The sequence below is a fragment of the Bos javanicus genome, chromosome 4 (genome assembly GCF_032452875.1).
Source record: "Bos javanicus breed banteng chromosome 4, ARS-OSU_banteng_1.0, whole genome shotgun sequence".
NCBI lineage: Eukaryota > Metazoa > Chordata > Mammalia > Artiodactyla > Bovidae > Bos > Bos javanicus.
Genome location: NC_083871.1, coordinates 48,932,904 through 48,959,051, shown reverse-complemented (window position 1 = coordinate 48,959,051; position 26,148 = coordinate 48,932,904). Strand labels below are relative to the sequence as shown.

The 26,148-nt window shown below is 36.0% G+C and overlaps 1 protein-coding gene across 3 annotated transcripts in view; it reads left to right on the top strand.

The window, feature by feature from the left end:
• The window catches only part of COG5 (component of oligomeric golgi complex 5), a 285,624-nt gene that overhangs the window by 163,728 nt on the left and 95,748 nt on the right, over positions 1-26,148 (top strand). For all 3 annotated transcript variants that reach the window (XM_061413970.1, XM_061413972.1, XM_061413971.1), the window contains one exon: positions 17,119-17,200. In XM_061413970.1, coding sequence (XP_061269954.1) covers positions 17,119-17,200 — 82 coding nt within the window. The remainder of the gene's footprint in view (positions 1-17,118; positions 17,201-26,148) is intronic.

The following is a 26,148-nucleotide window of genomic DNA, read 5'->3' as shown; positions in this document are numbered from 1 at the left end:
TCCTTAAATAAGACAATACCAAGGATTCACTATAAATGTGTCATGATTACATGTCTCATTTCACTACAGAATCACGAGTTTATGATCTAACATTTGGTAATTCTGTAGTTGTAGAAAAAGTAATGATGATTTTCCTTCATTCAGTTCTGTGAGATTTTGTGAGAATTGTTAAATCGTTTATATTTTATTAGTCAAAAAAAAATGTGTTTACTTTTAAAACTTTTAGTTTTGAAGTTAATATTGCCAAATGTGAATGCTTTATTAGTTCAGAACATTTTGCAGTAAATGTTTATCATGCTATAAATAATACATCATAGTGTAAAAAGGGCATAAATATGTTGAGTATAAAGTAAAATTGGGCCAATTATATCAGGCATAACAAATCTTAAGATATATAGTTAATGTAGAGCCTTATGAAAACTTTTCCTTAATTAAGATAACTAATTCTGCTTCTGCTTAATTTAATGAATCTTCTGGTTAACTTGTAAAATTAGCCTGTTAATTTCAGTTCATTCTATAAATTTGAAAAGACATTTATGCTTACAGTTATTTTAATTATTTATGTGATTTAACTGTGGAAAATACTTCTTTTCTCTTATTATTTTTATTTACAAAAGTTAGTTGATTGGATATATCTTCTTAGTTTAAATAAGATTTCTAGACTGTTGACTAGACATCAAAAATTCAATTTTGGCAACTTTTTAAAAACTTTTAAAACTTTTAAAGTTAAAAAGTTCTAGTATCGCTATATACTCGTCAATATTATATGTAGCACTTTGTTTGAAAGTGAGTGTACCAAGGTATTGACAAATTATTCAGGATCCAAACAGTAGCAAACAGGTTGCAGATTCTTATCTGCAGAATTAAGCCAGTTTAGCTGTATGTGGCAGTATAGATATGATACCTTCATTTTCTAAGCCAGCATTTTTTTTTTATCATTGAACAGAATCTTGTAATCATGTGTGTAGGATGCATTAGGCTATATTTGGAATGTATTCAGCATTTTGAGCAGCTGTAGTACTAACAAGGATTTTAACTATGAAAAAGAATGTGTTTTGTTTTGCCCTTTTTAATGTATTAAATGATTTGATAATAGCATTTAAGACTCAAAAAAATTTTAGGACACCCAAATATGAAATATTTTTAGAAAAATGAGCAAAATGTTTAACTCATTTATCAATGGCATCCTAATTTGATTAAAAAAAAAAAGTGGCAGTAAGCCAATTTACATGTCTTAAGTCATTTGTTATCAATAAATACTCTTATCTGTAAAGGTTTAGAAGATTTTTGCTTTACTAGCTTGAAGAGTTATTTTTTATTTATTTTTTCATAATATAAATACATTTTATTTTATTTTTTTGACTTTAAAAAAAATTATTTTCATTGGAGGCTAATTACTTTACAATATTTTGCTGGTTTTAGCCATACATTCACATGAATCAGCCATGGGTGTACATGTGTTCCCCATCTTGACTTTCCCTCCCACCTCCCTCCCCACCCCATCCCTTAGGGTCATCCCAGTGCACCAGCCCTGAGCACCCTGTCTCATGCCTCAAACCTGGACTGGCGATCTGTTTCACATATGATAATATACATGTTTCAATTCTATTCACTCAAATCATTCCACCATTGCCTTCTCCCACAGAGTCCAGAAGTCTGTTCTTTACATCTGCATCTCTTTTGCTCTCTTGCATATAGGGTCATCGTTACCATCTTTCTAAATTCCATATATATGTGTTAATATACTGTATTGGTGTTTTTCTTTCTGACTTAGTTCTGTATAATAGGCTCCAGTTTCATCCACCTCATTAGAACTGATTCAAATGCATTCTTTTTAATAGCTGAGTAATATTCCATTGTGTATATGTACCACAGCTTTCTTATCCATTTGTCTGCCGATGGAAATCTAGGTTGCTTCCATGGAGGATGAGTTATTTTTAAGAGCCCTCTCCCTGCTAAAACAAATTTTAGATGTTAGAAAAGCTTAATTTTTAATAAGAGAATCTCTGAGGGACATATGCATATACAGATATGCATAAGCAGATAAAGTAGTTGAAACTGTAGTGGAGATGTGTGAGCTGTAAGTCATTGCAAATGCTGAAGTTGCTCTGAAGTCAAATGTTCATGTCAATGATGGGGTCAGTCTACTAAGCTCTGGGTCTCTAGCATGGTGGGAGAATGAACCTTGCATTAAAGCTCCTGAGATCTTGAGACCTGTGACTGTGGCTAACATGTTCGTGGGTTGGTAACAGTACCTACTTTCACAAAAAGCAAGTACAGATCCTCTGTAGAGGAAAGCATTTCTAGTTTTAGCTGTCAGAATTCTCCACATGTTAAGGTCATCCAACTATGAGCTCATAGTTGAAAATCACCAGTCATATAAATAGACTAGAATCTGTGATTGAGAGTCAGCAGGAAAAATAAACACAATGCAAAACAGGTTTTAGACTCCTAAAGAACTTCTGAAGGACGCTATGGACTTCAGATGTTAGAATTAATTGATAAAGAATCCAGAATACCTGCATAGGTTTTAGAAGTAAAGATGGAATAAAAAAATGACAAGTGACCGTTAAGAAATGATCAGGTAGGAGGACAAGTATTCTTTGTGCTCTCACTACTTCTGCCTAACATTTTCTTAACTAGTGCAATGAGAAAGAAAAAGAGATAAAAACTTCTAGTTTGGAAGTGAAAAGTTAAAATGGTCTTTGTTATTTAAGTACATATCTAAAAGTTGAAAGACCTGAGCATACCATGTGTTGGTGAGGATATGGAGCAACTGTAACTCTCATATACTGCTAAAGGGAAATGTAAAATGGTACAACCACTTTAGGAAACAATTTGGCTTTTCCTTAAAAAGTTAAACATTCATGTATTATATGACTTAGCAATATGCCCCTAGTTATTAATCCAAGAGGAATGAAAGAATATATCCAAAGACTTGTAAACAAATGTCCATAGAGCTGTCTTCTCCCCGTGTCTTTACATCATTTCCTTCTGTATGTGTCTGTGTTTCAGATTTCCTCTTCTTATAAGGACACCCTAATGACTCTGTTTTAACTTAATTACTTCTTTAAAGACCCAATCTCCAAATATGATTACGTTTTCATGTATGGTTGGTTTTGGTTAGAACTTCATCATATGAATTTTGTCAAGACAAAACAGCCTATAGCAGTAATTTACATTGATGCCAGTAAAAATGGAGACAGTTGCATTGATTTGAGAATTATTCAGGAGATAACACCAACACATCTTAATGACAGATTAGAAGTGGTGAGATAGAGAAGGAGGTGTCAAGGCTGATATTGTATATTCAGTTTTGACAAGAGTTCTGGTGGATAGTAGTAAATTTCACTTGAGACCATAAACTGAGAAGCACATTAAACAAGGAAGATATGTTCGGTATTCAGGTGCTCATGGCACATTCAAAGGAAGTTTCAGTTAGGCAATTTAATATATGAGTCTGGAGCTCAGAAGAGGCATCCACTGGAAACATAAATTTTGGAGATGTCCCTGCTTATTTAACTTATATGCAGAGTACATCATGAGAAATGGTGGGCTGGATGAAGCACAAGTTGTAATCAAGATTGCCGGGAAAAATATCAATAACCTCAGATACACAGATGACACCACCCATATGGCACAAAGTGAAGAACTAAAGAGCCTCTTGATGAGAGTGAAAGAGGAGAGTGAAATGTGGGCTTAAAACTCAGCATTCAGAAAGCTAAGATCATGGCATCCGGTCCCATCACTTCATGGCAAATAGATGGAGAAACAATGGAAATAGTGGCAGACTTTATTTTTTGGGCTCCAAAATCACTGCAAATGGTGACTGCAGCCATGAAATTAAAAGATGCTTACTCCTTGGAAGAAAACCTAGACCAGCCTAGACCAACCTAGACAGCATATTAAAAAGCAAAGACATTACTTTGCCAACAAAGGTCCATCCAGTCAAAGCTATGGTTTTTTCCAGTAGTCATTCATGTATGGATGTGAGAGTTAGGCTATAAAGAAAGCTGAATGCTGAAGAATTGATGCATTTGAACTGTAGTGTTTAAGAAAACTCTTTAGAGTCCCTTGGATTTCAAGGAGATCCAACCAGTCCATCCTAAAGGAAATCAGTCCTAAATATTCATTGGAAGGACTGATGTTGAAGCTAAAACTCCAATGCTTTGGCCACCTGATGCGAAGAAGTGACTTATTGGGAAAGACCCTGATGCTGGGAAAGATTGAAGGCAGGAGAAGCAGATGACAGAGGATGAGGTGGTTGGATGACATCACATCAGTTTGAGTAAGGTCTGGGAGTTGGTGATGGACAGGGAAGCCTGGTGTGCTGCAGTCCATGAGTTCACGAAGAGTCGGACATGACTGAGTGATTGAACTGAACTGAACCTCATAGATGGTGGTCAAAGCCATAGTAATAGGTAGAATTGGCTATGGAGAGAAAAGAAATGTACCTTGAAAATGCACGTATAAAATTTATATAGAGCTCTGCTTTTTCTAAAGGGTGTATACAGTTTTACATGGAAAAAGACAGTTCTAATTTCTACCCATCCTTTTTTTTAAGTTTCATCCTTTAAACTATATTTTTTGTACATTTTATATTGCACATATTTTATTAATATAGTAGTATTTATTTATAATTTTGGAGAAGGAAATGTCAACCCACTCCAGTATTCTTGGCTGGCAAATCCCATGAACAAAGGAGCCTGGTGGGCTATAGTGCATGGGGTCACAAAGAATTGGACATGATGTGGCGACTAAACAACAGCAACAGATATATAATTTTAAACAAATAAGTAAACATATATTAGAATGTGTATTAAAAAATATTTATGTTCACTAAGTTTAGGAAACATTGTAACAGAGGATGCCACAGGGAGTACCTCAAGAGCATGAAGTCAAATGGAATATGAAAAAGGAAGCCAAGGGAAAAGTTTGAAGGAGAATATGGTTCATACTAAATCTAATTTGACTGACAGTCTATTTAAAACACCGGTCCACCATGCATTCTCAACAAGGGCAATATTGACCCCAAAAGGAAGAAATAGTTCTGTTTTTTGGGAAGAAGGATAAACAGAAACAGTCATATATTACAATGGTTTTGAGTGCCCTCCAGAGTTCAATTCTGCTGCACCAAGTCTTATTCCTTAGTATTTAGTATCTGTCATTAGGGAAAAACTAAGTTAAATTTAAATTAAATTCAGTTACATTGTATAGTTTTTTTTAGTATAATATATATTCAGTTCACTTCAGTTCAGTTGCTCAGTCGTGTCTGACTCTTTGCGACCCCATGAATTGCAGCACGCCACCCCATGAATTGCAGCACGCCAAGCCTCCCTGTCCATCACCAACTCCTGTAGTTTACTCAAACTCACATCCATCGAGTCAGTGATGCCATCCAGCCATCTCATCCTCTGTCGTCCCCTTCTCCTCCTGCCCCCAATCCCTCCCAGCATCAGAGTCTTTTCCAATGAGTCAGCTCTTCACATGAGGTGGCCAAAGTACTGGAGTTTCAGCTTTAGCATCATTCCTACCAATGAACACCCAGGACTGATCTCCTTTAGAATGGACTGGTTGGATCTCCTTGCAGTCCAAGGGACTCTCAAGAGTCTTCTCCAACACCATAGTTCAAAAGCATCAATTCTTTAGCGCTCAGCTTTCTTCACAGTCCAACTCTCACATCCATACATGAACACTGGAAAAACCATAGCCTTGACTAGATTACATAGGTATAGTTAATTAGTTTTCATTTTGGAGGGGAAATAATGAAAAGAAAGGTTGAGAAACACTACAGTGAACTATGTGGAAAGGGTTTTAAAACCCTTCATTTTATTTTTAGCTCCTATAACTTTAAAACCCTTTGACTTGATGATCTCTTGGGGAAAAGTGTGGGATAAGGGATTTGAATTTGAAGAGGAACTTTTAGTTTTTGCCATGTGTAATTCAGTACTGAATTTTTTACATCAAGAATTTATTCTTGCCTTTAGAATTAAGTTAATTATCTTAATTACTCCTCCAAAAAAGAATAAAAGAATAAAGGAAGCATTGTGTTTAAGCCTGTCACCTAGAAATGACTTATGTTAACATTTTGTGTATGTTTTTTCTATTTAGCTCTACAGTTTCATACATTTTAACAAGTCCTATCTGTTCACTCATCAGAAGTTAACTGAAATCTGTCTACTTTTCACTTTTCCCACTGCCACCTTATCTAAGCCCCCATATCTTAAAACAACAAGTAGCTTGTACCATAAATATTCTCTTATTTTAGAACAATATGCATATAAAAGCCAACATTTTGATTTGAAGTAGAATTCTTTTGGTTGCATAGGTGTTCTCATTTTGCTTTTTGGTGTTCATCTTAAAGTCCCTACTGAATTTCTATACCTTCCTTTATTGTAATCAGAGCAAAATGTTGTTCCCTGAAGACTCTTTTCCAGTAAAGATAACTTTTTTCTTTGCTTTATATTTGCTTCCCTAGACTCCCTCTGCTTTCATCCAGAAGATGATTAAGAGCTAATATAAAATTCATATCTGTTTGGTTTTTTTAATCGAGTCTTCAGGCTTTCTTACAATGTGATCTCTCCGCAGAGATCTCTGGCACAGACTTGTTGCCAAACCTTTGACTTCCTCGTGTCCTTTAATTATAACTTAATTACACTTGGTTCCCTCTCACCTTGTCTCATCTAGTTCACCCGTCCGTCTGTCCTAAGTTGCTTCAATCGTGTCTGACTCTTTGTGACCCTAGGACTATAGTTTACTGTCTTAAAAAAATCTCCCTGAATTGTTCCTTGCCTTCCCTTTCTGTATCAAAGATTGTATCATCTTCTTTGAATTGTATTAGGTTGTTGGTTGTATCTTCTCTTTTCTCAGACTTGTCCCTCTACTTTTGTTTGCGTTCTACATTTTATCCGTGTCTGGGGCATGCTCTGCTTTCTTCAATATCCACCTTTCCCACTTACTTCCTCCTGAGGACCTACCGTCTAAACCCAAAACCAGAGCAAAATCCTTGGTCCTGTACCTCTCTGTAAGCATTTCTTCCCTTCGTGCCAAGATTTCCATAAACTACTTGGTATCTCTATTTCTTACTTGTTTTGTTCCAAACCATCGAAATCAAGCTTCTGCTCCACTGAAACAGTTCTTACTAAAAGAATTATAATGCCCCAACTATCAAATCCTTGTGCTCACTCTACTTTGTTCCTTTGAGGTAGTAATGACTTCTGCTTTCCCCTTTCACAAATACTGCATCTTTTCAGAATCCTTCATCAGTTCCTCTACCTCTACCTCCCCTTCTTTTAAAAACATTTTATTAGTAACATTTCAAACAAAAGCTAAAATAGAACCAAAATATAGGGCCGTGACTCCCTATGTATCCATCATTCGGTTTCATCAGTCACTAACTTGTGCCCAAGCTCTACCCACTTCTTTTTCTCCACTCTAAATTATTTATTTCCCAACCTTTAGGTAGTGTTGTTCCCCTGGGTCCTATCCTTTTCTTATGCCATATGCAATCTGTAGAAAAGTTCACACATTCTAATAGTTTCTACCACCTCCACATGATGATATCACCTAAATTTCTTTCTCTGGCTTAGATTTTATTCTTAAGCAAGAGAGTTGTATCTTTTCCATGTCCTAGATCATCTTCACTCAGATGCCCCACAGGTTCTATCAGTAGAGGTGGTAGAGTCTGGATTTGAACTTTAATACTCTACTTTCAGGCTCCCTCTTCTTGACCACTGCTCTGTTCCTTTATTTAAATGGGAAAATGTAATTATGTTGGGGAATATGGGGTGCAATAGATGTATTTAATAGAGCACACCAAGCATAGGGGAACCAAGAGAAATGATACCTAAATTGACTGATGAAGGTTCTAGTTTAAAGGCTAATAACTGGGAGAAACTACAAAAGAACCTTTAAGAACCTGAAAGAATTGGAGTGTGGTTGAATCTTTGATCTCAGTGGGGTGTAACAAGAGAAATAGACTGGGACAATTGAAAGGTTGTTGCTGACCCACGAAAAGACGCCCGGATTCTGGGCCTCCGGAATAGAAGAATTCAATCCAGGGCCAGAGACAAGGCTTGATGGCTCAGAGCTTTTGTGCAATAGAGTTTTATTAACGTATAAAAGGGATAGAGAAAGCTTCTGACATAGACATCAGAAGGGGGCAGAAAGAGTACCCCCTTACTAGTGTTAGCAATGGAGTTATACACTCTCCAATTAGTTATTACAGTGAGTCAAAAGAATGTCCGGAGGTTGCAAAGAGACGCACTCCCACAATCCACATTTCAAGATAACAGGATTAGCCAGAAGGCCCTCAGGAAGGAGAAACTGTCCTCAAGCAGGATACACTGCTATATAATCCTTAGTACAGAGTCCAAACCGAGTTGTTAGTTGTGTAATCATCAAATGGCAACCCACTCCAGTGTTCTTGCCTGGAGAATCCCAGGGACGGGGGAGCCATTGGGCTGCCATCTATGGGGTTGCACAGAGTCGGACACTATTGAAGCGACTTAGCAGCAGCAGCAGCAGCAGTTCCAGGCTTAAAGATAAAAACGTTTTATGTGACTAAGGCTAAGGAAAGTAGAGGGAAAAGAAAGTTTGTCCTTTCCTCTTCCTTGAGAATTCCAGACCCCTCTCCCCTTGGGGACCCCTGGATTTCTTATCAACCTACCTAGGAATTGACTCTCACAATCATACCATATAAGGTTTTGTAAGTTAAGTTAAAGGGGACTAATACTTTGATAGGGGCTTCCCAGGTGGCACTAGTGGTAAAGAACCCACCTGCCAATGCAGGAGACATGAGAGATGTGAGTTTGATCCCTGGGTCAGGAAGATTCCCTGGAGGAGGGCATGGCAACCCACTCCAGTGTTCTTGGTTGGAGAATCCCATGGATAGAGGATTCTGGCGGGCTGCAGCCCATGGGGTTGCACAGAATCGGACATGGCTGAACCGACTTAGCACACACAATACTTTCAACCAAACACACTTTAGATCAAATCCCAGCTCTACCACTTTCTGTGTGATTCTAAGCAAGTCACGTTTTCTCTTTGATCTTTGTTTTACTCTGAAAAGGGACATAAAAATGTCATCCACTTATTCTCAAAATAAATATTATGTGCCTTTATGTCTAGGTCACAGTCTCAGTGTTGTAATTAGAGTGGTGAAAAAGACAAAATGAGGCCTCTACTACTGTGGGCCTTATACTCTAGTGGTTGTTGTAAGATTTAAGTGAGATAGCATTCAGCAATGCCTGTTACATAATGGATATTCAGAAAACATTAATTTCTTAGCCAAGGTTCACATATATTCTAGAGCATGGACACTTTGAGTTCTCTGAATAAGTTAAAAGTACATACTTTCTGGCTTTGAAGTTTTAAGTGACTTGTCACTAAAAAGGAAGAAGTAGCCAGATTATCCGGGACCCTATGTTTTCTTTTAAAATGGCATGTCTATGTCTTAGAATTTTCTTGTTTACTTTGGAAATTATAAAAGAGCCTTGAAGATTTCCTGTTATTTCTAGGAATCTATTTCAGTAATTCTGTAGAATTTCAGAGATGATTTGACTGAAAGGAATTTATGGTCAGTTGTAGGAATAAATAATGACACATCCAAAATGAATAAATAAAAAGCCTCTAGAGAAGATAAAAGCAAACAAAAATAATCCACAGACCAAATACAGAAAACAAAGGAAACACAATGAGATGATAAAAGCTAAAACAACCTGTTAGTTAAACATATTTGGTTTGTAGTTTCCTTATTAAAAGACAAAACAATGTTTAAAAATAAAATAGATTTATAAGAGTCACATCAAAAAACAAACAACTTGAAAGAATAAAATAAATGGATTGATTAACATTTCTCAAATGAAAGCAATAGTGACAGTATTAATTTCAGATTAAAAAAAGACAAATAGTGGTATGTAGAATAAAGAGGGTCACACAAACTTTGTATTACTAGTCTCTTCTAGAAATGATGCTGGAAAATTGGATGTTCCTATGCAAAATAAAGAAATTAGACCCTTACCTTAAACTGTATTAAAACATCAATTCAAAATGAGTTAAAACCCTACTGTATTAAAAAATGAATTCAAAATGTGTATACCTGTGGCGGATTCATTTTGATATTTGGCAAAACTAATACAATTATGTAAAGTTTAAAAATAAAATAAAATTAAAAAAAAAATAAAACCCTAAATGTAAGAACTAAAATTTTAAAACTCATAGTAGAAAACAGGGGAAATCTTCATAATATTGTACTTGGCAGTGATTTCATGAATATAACACCAAAATCACAGGTGAGAAAAGCAAAAATAGGAGTACATCAAACTTTGAAACTTCTTTGTGACAAAGGAAACAATAGAATGAAAAGGCAACCCACAGAATGAGAGAAAATATTTGCAAGTTATATATTTGATAAGGGGTTTACGTTCATAATATATAAAGAATTCCTACAACTCAACAACAGTAACAAGAAACCAAGTAACTCAACTAAAAAAAATGTGTGATGAACTTGAATAGACATACAAATAGACATTTCTTCAAAGAAGACATGGAAATGACCAACAAGCAAATTAAAAGATCATCAGCACCACTAATCATCAGGAAGTACAAATCAAAATCATAATGAGATATCACATGCACTGATTAGCATGACTTTTCAAAACAGAAAACAAGTGTTGGTGAGGATGTGTAGAAATCAGTACATTGTTATTAGGAGTGTAAAATGGTGCAGCTGCTAAGAAAAACAGTATAGAGTTTTCTCAAAAGAAGTAAAAATAGAATTAATGTATAATCCAGCAATCTCACTTCTGGAGATAGAGATCCAAAAGAACTGTAAACAAGATCTTAAAGAGAGATTTGCCCCGCTGTGTTCATTGCAGCATTATTCATAATAGCCAAGAGATAGAAGCAATCGAACTGTCTGACCTAAAGAGACAAAAGACCTATATATAAAAAACTAAAGAACACTGATGAAAGAAATCAAAGATGACACAAATAGATGAAGAAATATACCATGTTCATGGATCAGAAGAATCAATATAGTGAAAATGAGTATACTACCCAAAGTAATCTATAGATTCAATGCAATCCCTATCAAGCTACCAACGGTATTTTTCACAGAACTAGAACAAATAATTTCACAATTTGTATGGAAATACAAAAAATCTCGAATAACCAGGCATCCTGAGAAAGAAGAATGGACCTGGAGGAATCAACCTGCCTGACTTCAGGCTATACTACAAAGTTACAGCCATCAAGACAGTATAGTACTGGCACAAAGACAGAAATATAGATCAATGGAACAAAACAGAAAGCCCAGAGATAAATCCATGCACCTATGGACACTTTATCTTTGACAAAGGAGGCAAGAATATACAATGGAGAAAAGACAATCTCTTTAACAAGTTGTGCTGGGAAAACTAGTCAACCACTTGCAAAAGATGAAACCAGAACACTTTCTAACACCATACACAAAAATAAACTCAAAATGGATTAAAGATCTAAACATAAGACCAGAAACTATAAAACTCCTAGAGGAAAACACAGGAAAAACACTCTCTGACGTAAATCATAGCAGGATCCTCTATGACCTACCTCCCAGAGTAGTGGAAATAAAAGCAAAAATAAGCAAATGGGACCTAATTAAACTTAAAACCTTTGCACAACGAAGGAAACTATAAGCAAGGTGAAAAGACAGCCTTCAGAATGGGAGAAAATAGCAAACGAAGCAACTGACAAAGAATTAATCTCCAAAATATACAAGCAGCTCCTGCAGCTCAATTCCAGAAAAATAAACGACCCAATCAAGAAAATGGGCCAAAGAACTAAACAGACATTTCTCCAAAGAAGACATACAGATGGCTAACAAACACATGAAAAGATGCTCAATATCACTCATTATCAGAGAAATGCAAATCAAAACCACAATGAGGTACCATCTCACCCGGTCAGAATGGCTGCTATCCAAAGGTCTACAAACAATAAATGCTGGAGAGGGTGTGGATAAAGGGAACCCTCTTACACTGTTGGTGGGAATGCAAACTAGTACAGCCACTATGGAGAACAGTGTGGAGACTCCTTAAAAAACTGGAAATAGAACTGCCATATGAAATCAAGAAAATTAGAGATACCAGGAGAACATTTCATGCAAAGATGGGCTCAATAGAGGACATAAATGGTAGGGACCTAACAGAAGCAGAAGATATTAAGAAGAGGTGGCAAGAATACACACAAGAACTGTACAAAAAAGAGCTTCATGACCCAGATAATCACAATGGTGTGGTCGCTCACCTAGAGCCAGACATCCTGGAATGTGAAGTCAAGTGGGCCTTAGGAAGCATCACTATGAACAAAGTTAGTGGAGCTGATGGAATTCCAGTTAAACTATTTCAAATCCTAAAAGATGATGCTGTGAAAGTGCTGTACTCAATATGCCAGCAAATCTGGAAAACTCAGCAGTGGCCACAGGACTGGAAAAGGTCAGTTTTCATTCCAATCCCAAAGAAAGGCAATGCCAAAGAATGCTCAGACTACCACACAATTGCACTCATCTCACACGCTAGTAAAGTAATGCTCAAAATTCTCCAAGCCAGGCTTCAGCAGTACGTGCACTGTGAACTTCCAGATGTTCAAGCTGGATTTAGAAAAAGCAGAGGAACCAGAGATCAAATTGCCAACATCCACTGGATCTTCGAAAAAGGAAGAATTCCAGAAAAACATGCATTTCTACTTTATTGACTATGCCAAAGCCTTTGACTGTATGGATCACAATAAACTGTGGAACATTTTGAAAGAGATGGGAATACGAGACCGCCTGAGCTGCCTCTTGAGAAATTTGTATGGAGGTCAGGAAGCAACAGTTAGAACTGGACATGGAACCACAGACTGGTTCCAAATAGGAAAAGGAGTATGTCAAGGCTGTATATTGTCACCCTGCTTATTTAACTTCTATGCAGAGTACATCATGAGAAATGCTGGGCTGGAGGAAGCACAAGCTGGAATCAAGATTGCCAGGAGAAATATCAATAACCTCAGATATGCAGATGACACCACCCTTATGGCGGAAAGCAAAGAAGAACTAAAGAGCCTCTTGATGAAAGTGAAAGAGGAGAGTGAAAAAGTTGGCTTAAATCTCAGCATTCAGAAAACTAAGATCATGGCATCTGGTCCTGTCACTTCGTGGCAAATAGATGGGGAAAAAGTGGCTAACTTTATTTTTCTGAGCTGCAGAATCACTGCAGATGGTGATTGCAGCCATGAAATTAAAAGACGCTTACTCCTTGGAAGGAAAGTTATGACTAAGCTAGACAGCATATTAAAAAGCAGACATTACTTTTCCAACAAAGGTCCATCTAGTCAAGGCTATGGTTTTTCCAGTGGTCATGTATGGATGTGAGAGTTGGACTATAAAGAAAGCTGAGCACTGAAAAATTGATTCCTTTGAACTGTGGTGTTGGAGAAGACTCTTGAGAGTCCCTTGGACTACAAGGAGATCCAACCAGTCCATTCTAAAGGAGATCAGTCCTGGGTGTTCATTGGAAGAACTGATGCTAAAGCTGAAACTCCAATACTTTGGCCACCTCATGCGAAGAGTTGACTTATTGGAAAAGACCCTGTTGCTGGGAGGGATTGGAGGCATGAGGAGAAGGGGACGACAGAGGATGAGATGGCTGGATCGCATCACCGACTTGATGGACATGAGTTTGAGTGAACTCCAGGAGTTGATGATGGACAGGCAGGCCTGACGTGCTGCAATTCAAGGGGTCACAAAGAGTCAGACAGACTGAGCCACTGAACTGAACTGAACTGAACACATGCTATGCTAAGTCACTTCAGTCGTGTCCGACTCTGTGCGACCCCACAGACGGCAGCCCAACAGGCTCCCCCGTCCCTGGGATTCTCCAGGCAAGAACACTGGAGTGGGTTGCCATTTCCTTCTCCAATGCATCAAAGTGAAAAGTGAAAGTGAAGTCGCTCAGTCGTGTCCGACCCTCAGCGACCCCATGGACTGCAGCCCACCAGGCTCCTCCATCCATGGGATTTTCCAGGCAAGAGTACTGGAGTGGGATGCCACTGCCTTCTCCAACTGAACACATACGTATGAAGTTTAGAAAGAATGTAACAATGACCCTATATGCAAGTCAGCAAAAGAGACATAGATGTATAGACCAGTCTTTTGGACTCTGTGGGAGAAGGCAAGGGTGGGATGATTTGAGAGAATAGCATTAAAACATGTATATTATCATATGTGAAATAGATTGCCAGTCCAGGTTCAGTACATGAGACAGGGTACTCAGGGTTGATGCAGTGAGATGACCATAAGGGATAGGATGGTGAGGGAGGTGGGAGTGGGGGGTTCAGGATGGTGAACACATGTACACCTGTGGCTGATTCATGTGAATGTATGGCAAAAACCACTACAATATTGTAAAGTAATTAGCCTCCGATTAAAACAAATAAATTTTTAAAAAATGTTGCTTAACAAAAAAAGAAAATATGTTTAAGGCACAGAAATACATGTGTACATAGATACAATGGAATATTATTTAGTCTTAAGATGGTAAAGATGGTTGAATCTTTACATCATGCTAAATGAAACAGTCTTACCACAAAAACACACATATTTTGTATAGTTACCTTCTTGGAAAGTAGATAGGTAGTTTGCAAGGGCTGGGGGAGAAAGAAAATGGGAGTAGTTCATTAGTTATAGAGTTTCAGTTTTGCAAGATGGAAAAATTGCAGGGATCTGTTGCACAAGGTACATGGAGTTAACACTACTGTGGCTAAGATGGTAAATTTTGTGTTTTTTAACCATAATTTTAAAAGGATAGGAATCATTTTATGCTTTGTTTTCTATGAATTTTTTTTAAAAATGAGAACTGGGTATTAAGTATTTTGCTAATTTAAATGGACTGTATTAATTGCCTTTTATTCACTCAGCTACATGCTTCTGTAGATTTCCTTATTGCAAACATTGGGCTATTGCATTAATACAGTTCCTAATATTTAATGATACTTACATTGCTGACATAAATCCAACTTGTTTAGGTAGATAATTCAAATACCAAAGTCAATTTACTATTATACCTGAAAGTTTTGTATTTGTATGCTTAAGCAAGATTGACCCATTTTCTTATTTAAGTGTGTGTGTGTGTAGAAGCATACATATATATGCATGTGTATATATGTGTGTGTGTGTGTATATATATATATATAGTCATCCAATGTTCTGCATCTTCGCTTTCAGATTTTTACCATTATGATGTTACCTGTGGACTTGTTATATATGGCCTTTATTATGTTGTGATAATTTCCTAGCTTGTTGAGTGGTTTTATCATGAAATTGTGTTGAACTTTGTCTAATGCTATTTGTGTATCAGTTGAGATGATCATGTGGTTTTGTCCTTCATTTTGTTAATATGATATAATGATTCTTTAATTTGATGAAAAAGTCAGTTTATTTAACTAAAGTTTAAGGAGTTACAATGTTGCATTAGTTACAGTACACCAAAGTGATTGAGTTATAGTTTTATATATAGTAGATATATATGCTTCTCCAGATTCTTTTGCATTAGCAGTTATTACAAGATACTGAATATAATTCCTTGTGCTATTATAGGTCCTTGTTGGAAAAACATCCACTTTAAGCTGTATGATATACAGTGCATCTGCTTACCAATGCAGGAGACATAGGAGATGCAGGTTTGATCTCTGGGTCCAGAAGATCCCCTGCAGGAGGAAATGGCAACCTATTCCAGTATTCTTGCCTGGAACAAGAGGAACCTGGCAGACTGCAGTCCATAGGGTTGCAGAGTCGGACACCACTGAGCAACTGAGCTTGCACATATACAATATACATATTGCATAAAATATTGGTGATCTAAATCTACTTTCTGATCCCTGAGTAAGAAACTGGCAATTATTTGATTTGCCTCTTTTTGTGGTACACAATACCCATTTGAAATCAAAACAAAAGACTTACTAAAGAAACAAATAATGAGAAGAATAGATATGTGTGTAGATATAGAAGTGAGAAATCAGTATTTTTCATAGTTCATTTTCTTTATAACCTTGATAAGTAGAATTTCATTTTTGCAATTGCAAAAGTAAAACAGAATTAATGAATTTCTTAATTATTCTTTTTTATGAGAGTAGTCATATTTGAACATTATACATATTTATGTGATTAAAGTGAACCATGTGAAATTGGCATTCTTGTACTTCAAAAATAGAATACCAGTAATTTGATATTATATACCACGCAAGTAGAAGTACCTTAAAGGACTTGGTAAATTTTCTAGAAGTTCCATTTTGTTTTAACAGTTCTAAAATACTTTCTTATTTTAACAAATAATACTTAAACTAATGTTTATCCTTTCTTGTAGTAATTACTTTGTAAAATATGTATTAATAGTTGAATGATAGTATCCTGCTAAGCTGAGTAATAGTAATTTGTACTCAGTTGTATCCTACTCTTTGTGACCCCATGGACTGTAACCTGCCAGGCTCCTCTGTCCATGAAATTTTCCCAGCAAGAATACTGGAGTGGGTTGCCTTTTCTTATTCCAAATAGTAATTTCTGTGACTTAAAAAAGAAAACAAAAAATTATATCTATTCTTCAGGCAGTTCTCTTTTGTAGTTGGTGAATTATATCCTGCTGGTCAATGTTAATCTAAGTATGCTTGTTCTTCATTTTCTTATGGTCACACAAATTGCCTTTTGTATATAAAATGATGATGGTAATTGTTATAGTAATAACTAACATTCACTGAGGGTTTACGACATGTTAAGAACTGTCCCAAGAGTTCACTTTTATAAACTTTAGAAATCCTCTTAATAATTCTGCAGTGTAGGTACTGTTACCATAGTCATACAATGATTTAGCAACTTGCTCAAGCTCACACAGCTAGTCAGTAGCAGAGAAGGATGGTGACTGATTATCTGAACATGAGACGTGATTTGAATCATCTATATATTTCTACTTTGTTATTTAATAATTTCATTGTTTGATAGATGTCTTAGGAATTTTGACTTAAATATATTTTTAATACATTGTCAATGCTATATCTTATCCATTATCATTAAAAAAAATAATATACCCCCCTTTTTTTGGGCCACAGGATGGACAGGCTGAAATTTTATATACATTTTGGAATTCAGTTACTCAAGCACTTTCTTCTCAATTTCAGACAGCAACAAATTGTAAGTATAGTATTTATTTTGCAAATTGATTTCAAAGTTTTTCAGTTACTTCAAGAAGTTTTGATCTATTGGTTTATATAACATATCTTTCAGAAACTCCTGGGTAATTGTCATTTCTTATGTTACCTGTATATTCAGTTATATAAGCAATAAGTTCTTTCTACACTTTTAAAATACTTAGGATATGAAATGAAATTCTTCAGAAGAATAAGTTAATTCTCCATAATTTAGTCAGGGGAACTCTGATTTTTTTCTGTGTAAAAGGATGTTTGATGTTGAAGAATTTTATTAATGCTTGTAGAGTATTTTAATTAGAATATTTTAGTTCCTAACTAAGAGATATTAAGACACAGAGACCTTATGGCTTTTTCCTTTTTGTAAAAATGATGATTTGATGAATGAACAGATGAAATGCCTGCATCATGAGTTAAAAGTTGCTTAACCAAATATCATCTAAAAATTTTCTCTCTGTTTGTTTTTGTCATGGAATAACGGCACAGGGTAGTTCTAAACAGTGAAATATACAAACTAGCTAATATCATGGAAGTGTTTTTGTCTAATCACTGAATGTAAGAGCATTAAATATATGGAGGCTTTTTAAAAGAATTTTGAGAGTTTCTATGTAGTTAAATTTTTATTCAAAAACATTTATTGAAAGTACTAGTATATGTAAGCATTATTTAGTCCCTGGCAGTCCTGGGTGAACAAACCACAGTACCTGCTTCCCTGCTTCTATTTGTCAAGAACTGTGCAGCAAGGTAGTGACCACAGAGGTCTTCATTCCTGTGTGGCTAGACAGAACTTATGCAGAGGATTTATTTAGGACTGATTCTCTCCATTTTCTTCTACAAATCACTCTACTCTGAGAATACTGTGCTTTTCTCTGCTTTATATATCTGTTTGGTCATCTTTTTTAATATGTAATTTACATGTATTTACCAACTTTGAGCAGAGGATTCTATGAGTTTTTAACAAGTGTTTACATCATTAAAATTGCCATTACAAGACAGAACATTTCCATCACCCCCAAATGTCCTTCATATACTTATAGTCAGTTTCTTATTTCTGCCTCTTGGCTCCTGGCAGCTAATGGTAAGTTTTCTGTCAGTATAAGTTAGCTTTTCATAGATTTTTATAAAACTGGAATCATGCAGTATGAGAACTTTTATAGCAATGTATAGTTATTTTAAGATTTATTCATGTTGTTGCATGTTCCAGTAGTCTGTTTTTACTTCTGACTAAACTTTCATTGTATAGATATATGCTATTTGTCTATTCCTCAGTTGGAGGATAACTGGGGTATTAAAGTTTGATGTTGTTATGAGTAAAGCTGCTGTAATCATTTACACAGAAATCTTTTGTAGACATATGTCTTCATTCTCTTGGGTAAATACTTGAGTGGAATTTCCTGATCATTTGATACGTATATGTTACCTTTAAATAACTGCTGAACTGCTTCCTAAGATGAATGTATGATTTTTCATCCACATCAACAATGTATGATAATTCCTCTACCTTTTTATCAATCCATGATATTGTTATTTTACTTTTAGCCATTCTTGTGTTTAGTAGATTTTCATTGTGGCTTTAACTTCCACTGGCTTAAAGACCAGTGATAACCATATTTTCACATTTATTTTCCATCTGTATATCTTTATTAATCAAGTATTTATAAAGAATATTGACTTTTTAGCTTTATTTAATTTTTTAGCTTATTGCTTGTCCTCTTCTTCACGCTTCCCTTGTAGCACAGTGATAAAGAATCTGCCTGCAGTTTAGGAGACCCAGGTTCGATCCCTGGGTTGGAAAGATCCCTTGGAGGAGGAAATGGCAACCCACTCCAGTATTCTTGCCTGGAGAGTTCTTTGGAGAGAGTAACCTGGCGGGCTACAGTCCGTGGGGTCACAATGAGTTGGACACGACTGTGACTAACACTTTCACTTTCACTGTCTTCTAATTATTAAGTCTTAAGATGATTTTATATATCTGGGTTCAAAGTCCTTTCTCAGATGTTTGTTTTGCAGACACATCTGTCTGTTTGCCTTTTCATTTTCTTAATGGTATCTTCCAAATGACAAGTTTTATTTTTGAACCAGTATAACTTATCAATTTTTCTTTTATAACTTTTGGAGGATTGTTTGACCTAAGAAATCTTTGTCTAACCTAAGGCTGTAAGTATTTCCTCCTATATTTTATTGTAGAAGTTTTACTGGATTCCTTTGGAGTTAATTTTTGTGTATGGTGTGAGATCATGGTCAAGGTTTATTTCTTTGCATGTGGATCTGAGATGTTATGCTTTGCCTGTTGACTGTCCTGGCACTTTAGTTGAAAGTCATGTGGTTATATATGTGTAAGACTGTTTTTGGCTCTGCTTTGTTTCATTTTTTTTTTAATGCACATCCATGTTTGTATAAATAACGTATGATTTTCAGTTACTAGAAATTATCTTTATTTATTTACTTAGTAATTTTGGTTATTCTAGTTTCTTACTCCATGCATGAAACTAATAGTTTTTCATGAAACCAATTATCATCATGAAATTTTCTTTAATACTTTCACACTGTAAGCCAATTATGTTTAAAGAAATACATTTATTAATACTTACATACCAGTATGGAAACACAAAGATGTAAATTTACCTACAAAATATTAAGAATAATTACAAAATTCATTAAAATCTTGGTTTTCAGAATAAAAGAAGGCTAATGTAAAAGCTCATTTATGGCTGTTACAGTATTTCTGCTTTCAAGCATTCACTGAAAATGTACCTTATCACTTTAAAGCCTTTACAGAAACGTTGGAGTTGTTGTAGACTGTATTTTACTTTCTTTGTTTAATGAGTAAATTTAAATTTCATTTATAATGTTTTTTCTCTCAATATGGAAGGAGTGTAGCAAAGAAATAGCCTTAGCATTATTGAAAAATTTCAAACCTTTAATCATTACATCTTCCAGTATTGTTTATGATTGGTTTACTTATCACATTTTTAGTAGAAACTGTATAAGGTAAGCTTCATCTCAAAAATCACACAAATACTAAGAGAGTATAATTCTGATGCCGAAAACTCAGCCTCTGTACACTCGTACTGAATCAAATCTCAGAGACAGAATTTTGGGTGAAGTAGAAAAGAATAACATTATTACTTTGTCAGACACAGGGCAACACAGTGGGCTCATACCCTGAAAAACTTTGTGTCCCAACCTGAAGGGATTTGGTGGGGAGTTTTATAGCAGTGGTTCAAGAGCAGGGCTGCTGATAAGGGTCAGGGTATGTGCAGGGCCTGGATTCCTTTAATCTGGTGGTCTCAGGTAGTCTCCCCATAAGATATGGTTCTTTTGTTGTTGTTGTTTATTTTCTGGTTGCACTGGGTCTTCACTGTTACACGAAGGGGCTACTCTTTAGGTGTGGTGGGCGTGTTTAGCTGTCCTGTGACATGTGGAATCTTCCCCGACCAGGAATCAAACACATGTCCCCAGCATTGGCAGGTGGATTCTTAACCACTGGACCACTAGGGAAGTCCTAAGCTGAGGTTCCTGAGGTTATCAAATTGTGACCTTTCTGCAGTGAAGAATGCTTCATCAAGTTGTTCATCTTCTATTTTGGGGGAGTTTTAGTTCTGCAGAAGAGTTCAAAGATACTGTTACATGTATCCCTTAAAGCAGACCATGCTTCAAATCTGTATGTTTGTTTCTTGCAAGCTCCTCCTTTGTCTCTGCATCTTCTCCCTTCCCTGATTAGCCACTGTTCAAATCTGCCCTCTGGAACTCAGGAAAGGTCAGGGAAGCAAGAGTCTACTCCCTACAAACACAGAATGGGGGACCCAAAGGCTTCTGTGTGTTGGAGCCCCACATGGTTCTGCTCATTTTCAGCTCTAGGGAGTGGGACTGGAATGGAAATGCCCTTGTCTGTAATTCAGTCCTGTGTCATTTCTGGGTCTGGTTGATTGAATTTTCTTCTCATCACTGATATTTTCTCTACTTTTTTGTATATCTAATAATTTGTGATTGAGTATCAGACATGGATTTTATCTTGTTTGGTACTAGATACTTTTGTCTTCCAGTCAATATTCTTACTCTTCAATACTGTCAAGTTGCTGAAAAATAATTTTGATCCCTTTGAGTCTTGCTTTTTAGATTTATTGGCAAAACCTGAGCAGTGTTTACTTTGGAGCTAATTATTTCCCACTGCTGAGGCTAGACTTGTACACTCTACCAAATAGTTTTGGCTTTTTAGTTTGGCTTTCAGAAACAGGCACTCTTCCCAGTCTTGCATGAGGAACAGGTATATTCTCTTTAATCCTTATGTTTGTTTTTACCCCCCAAACTCTGGAAGTTTTCTCTCACATATACTGATTAGTGTTTCGCTGAATACTCAGGGTGAATCATTTGCAGATCTTTGCAGTTCTCTTTTTGTGCAGCTCTCTCTGGCATGTTGTCTTGTGAATTCTCCTTGTCTTCCTGGTCTTGAGGACCATAGAGGGAGAAAGATTGCTTCCTCTTTCCTGTGCTATAGCCTGGAAACAGCTGCCGGCAATCACAGAGTCCACTCATTTGTTTCCTGTTTCTCAAGGATCACATTGTGTTCAGTGTTTTAAAAATCATTATATCATATATTTCACCTTGTTTGTTTTTTGGTTATTTCAGAGAGGAGAGTAATTCTTGTTCATGTTACCACATCTTACCAGAAGCAGAAGTCTCTCATCTAGCTTTAAAAACAGTTTTTATAAGTGCATTTCAAAATCCTGAGTTGGCCGGAAAGTTCATTCGGGTTTTTCTTAAGAAGTTATGGAAAAACCCAAACGAACCTTTTTTGCCAGCTCAATATTATGTAGGGTATGTGTGTGTGTGTGTGTGTGTGTGTGTGTGTGTGTGCACTTAATGGTACCATCATCTACTTACCTTTGGTTATCTGCTTTCTTATTTCTGTAACCATTACAAACCCTTGGCTCTTTCCACATGCCCTCCTTTTTCCCATCTGCTCATTTTGAGTAACTAACCTTTTCTCCTGGGTCAGCAGGACGATTAATGTCATTAAGAAACTCAGAAGTCTGTAACTGCCATCCAAAGAAAAGCCTGATTTCCTCCCTGTGGGCCTTGAAGAGTAAGATAACTTTTTTCTTCATAGCCACCCATTTACTGATGGATACCTGATCCTTTGTTTACCCCTTCCTCTCAGCAACATTATTCTTTTTTTTTTGATTTTGCATTTCCACTTCTCTTTTGATCTTTTCCCCCTTTGATATCAACCTATTTCAGTTGCTCTAATCTAATTAAAGCTATAGAGTTTCTTTTTAGTTACTGTCTAATCTCTTTTATTCTAACTTCTCAAAAGAGTAGTTTACATTTTTTTGTCTTCATTTTATTCCATCCATGCAAGAATGGTGAACTCTTGAATTCTACTGAAATTGCTCTCAATGAAGCAAGCAATGACCTACCTCTTAATTACCAAATCCAGTGGATATGTTTCACTTCTTATCCTATGGAACCTATCTGACTTGTGTATGAGAGGAAATACGATATTTTTAGGCAGAAACCCCCATTAATATTTTACATTCGGAGTAGTTGGTTGCTTCTATTAACATTATTACTGTAATAACTTCCTTTGGGAGAACTCTTAGTGGCTCAGAGGGTAAAGAATCTATCTGCAGTGCAGGAGACCCAGGTTCGATTTATCCGTGGGTTGGGAAGATCCCCTGGAGAAGGGAATGGCTACCCACTCCAGTATTCTTGCCTGGGAAATCCCATGGACAGAGGAGCCTGTTAGAGTACAGTCCCTGGGTTGCAAAGAGTCGGACTCAACTGAGCAACTAACATAACACAAAATAAGTTTAAAAAAGCTTTTTTAAAATAAAAATTTCAGGAAAATATTACAAAATTAAAATAAAGTGAGAAACACCTAAGAAGCTGTTGGGCTGCACCTTGCAGGCCTACAAGGCCTGTGCTTGCTTAGTTTCAAGACTAAAGAGAGAGCTGGAGTCTATTTATATAGCACAAACAGTCCGTGAAATGTAATGTAGTAATTGTGAAAATTATAGACAGGCAATATTAAGAAAATGCAACCATCTGCAGAGTTGAATATTATATACAATGTAACAGATTGTATAAGTAAGATTTTGGCAGAAAATACCTAAAGGAAAAATTTCCTAGTTAGGAACATGTTCTTTCTGATTATAAATGTTCATGCTTAGTAAAAAGAATTTCTACTTGATATAATAAGATATATCTATGGGTTTGACAGTGAATTTACTTTTTTAAAAAGGAAAGGGGCCTGAATTTGTGACTATGAAGATTTAGAGTAGCTTCTGCCAGACATGTGCAGCTCTAATTGTCTATGGCTGATAGTTATTTCCAAGATGATTTCTAAGATTTATGTCTGTTACCTCTCTGTTATAGTTTCCAGATAATAACGGTTGTTAACCAGCCTGTTGGGTTATGGTACACATATTTTCAAGTCTCAGTAGAAACAAGCAAAATAAATATTACATCGAAAAGATGCTAGTGCCCTTTTATAAAAGCTTAAAAAGATTTTTTGAAATATGCTAAAAATGTTCTGGCAAGTAAATCTGTTTTAAAATATTTAAAGCCCTTTGTGCAGTTTTAGTCTCTCAGAAGTCTTAAACAACCGAAGGACTTGAGTCATAGAATTAAGAGAACTACACAATATATATTTCTAGTGCTTTGGAAAATCATATGTGAATTGGAGAGATACTTTAGGAGATACGCACATTTGAAGATTTAGAAAGCTTTCAGGCTTAAAATGTATGCTAAAACACATTACCTTTACTTTTAAAAAATACAATAATAAATCAGGAGTCCAATCTTGCCAGGAAGTAGAGGGATAAACAAGCTATGCATTTATAAATGCTTTATTTAATGTAGATTAAGCAATGTTAGAATGGTTTCCCAATTTGTCCCACCTGTGCCTACCCCAGTGTGTCCACGTGTCCATTCTCTGTGTCTGCTTCTCTATTCCTGCCCTGCAAGTAGATGTATCTATACTGTTTTTTTCCCTAGATTCCATATATGTGCATTAATACGCAGTGTTTTTCTCTTTCTGACTTCAGTCTGTAGGACAGACTCTAGGTCCATCCACATCACTACAAATGACCCAGTTTCTTTTCATTTTATGACTGAGTAGTATTCCATTGTACGTATGTACCACATCTTCTTTATCCATTCATCTGTCAGTGGACGTTTAGAATGCTTCCATGTCCTGGCTGTTGTAAATAGTGCTGCAGTGAACATTGAGATACATGTGTCTTTTTGAATTATGGTTTTCTCAGGGTATATGCCCAGTAGTGGGATTGCTGGATCATATACTAGTTCTAATTTTAGTATTTTAAGGAACCTCCATACTGTTCTCCATACTGGCTGCATCAATTTACAGTTCTACCAACAGTGCGAGAGAGCTCCCTTTTCTCCACACCTTCTCCAACATTTATTGTTCGTAGATTTTTTGACGATGGCCATTCTTACCAATGTGAGGTGGTACCTCATTGTAGTTTTGATTTGCATTTCTCTAATAATGAGAGATATTGAGCATCTTTTCAAATGTTTGTTGGCCATCTGTATTTTCTGTGTTTTGTTTTTAGCCATTCTGGTGGATGTTGAGTCAAATCACATTGTGCTTTAATTTTTATTTCCTTTGTGATTAATATTATTCACTTTTCCATATGTACTTTGGCATCTGCATATACTCTTTTAAAAATGTTATTTTCTATAGCATTGTCTGTCTTACTGATTTAAAGTATTTTATTTACATATTATGAAATATTTTGTTTGTTTCTTTTGTCTCCCTTTGGCTGACAGGTAATTGCTATTTTAATAAGACTGTCTCTAATTCTCCCCTTTACTTAGGCATGCTTCTCCCAAGTTTTTTTTAATTTTCTATTTAAGATTTTTTTTTTTTTGGACCATTTTAAAAGTTTTCATTGACTTTGTTACAGTATTGCTTCTGTTTTATGTTTTGGTTTTTTGGCTGTGAGTTATCCAAACCAGGGATGAAACTCCCTCCCCCTGCAGTGGAACATGAAGTCTTACCCACTGGATTGTGAGGGAAGTCCCTTGTCCCAGGCTTTTTAATTGAGAGATTGGAGGTCTTTGTCCCCTCAACCCTGAAATATTGAAGCTGATTTAGCTCTGTTCTCCAGAGATTTCCAGACAAGCTCTTTAGGCTCCCACCAGAATCTGTTGGACGTCTTCATGGGAAGGAAGACCTGCCTCTCTGTGTTGGTAGGCGTGTTCTCTCATCTTAGGTTTCCTATGATATGTGCCACAAATATGAAGGATATTTTAATTTCCATTCTTTGAAGCTTTGGACCTAGTTCCCCAGCTTGCCTTGCAACTACATAACTGAGTGGGTCTTCTATAGGTTACTCAAGTTGAGACTTGTTAAGTTTCAAAATGTTCATTCCAGTCTCATAATCACCAAAAGCCTTGCCTGTTTTCATCTTCTCCAGCAAAGGTTCTCTGCATGGGGCAAGCTTGACTTTTTAAAAATACATCTGCCGTCCTTTCTTTTGCATGTGACTGTATGTGGCTGTTTAGTTTTCCCAACAGCATTTATTGAAGAAAATTTCCATCCTTTATGGTAGACTAATTGACCATATAAGTGTGGGTTTATTTCTGGGTTCTCTATTTTGTTTCATTTGTTTTGTGCCTGTATTGTACTTTTTTGATTACTATAGCTTTATAATGTAATTTGAAATCAGGGAGCATGATACCTCTAGCTTTGTTTTCTTTCTCAAGATTGCTTTGACTATTTAGAGTCTGTTTTGGTTTCATACACATTTTAGGATTATTTGTTCTATTTCTGTAAAAATGCCATTGGAATTTTGATAGATAAAGCACAGAATCTGTAGATTGTCTTGGATAGAGCTGTTATTTTTAACCAGGTACGTGCCATTTTGAAATAGCAAACATTTTCATTTTTATGCAATCTGAATAATT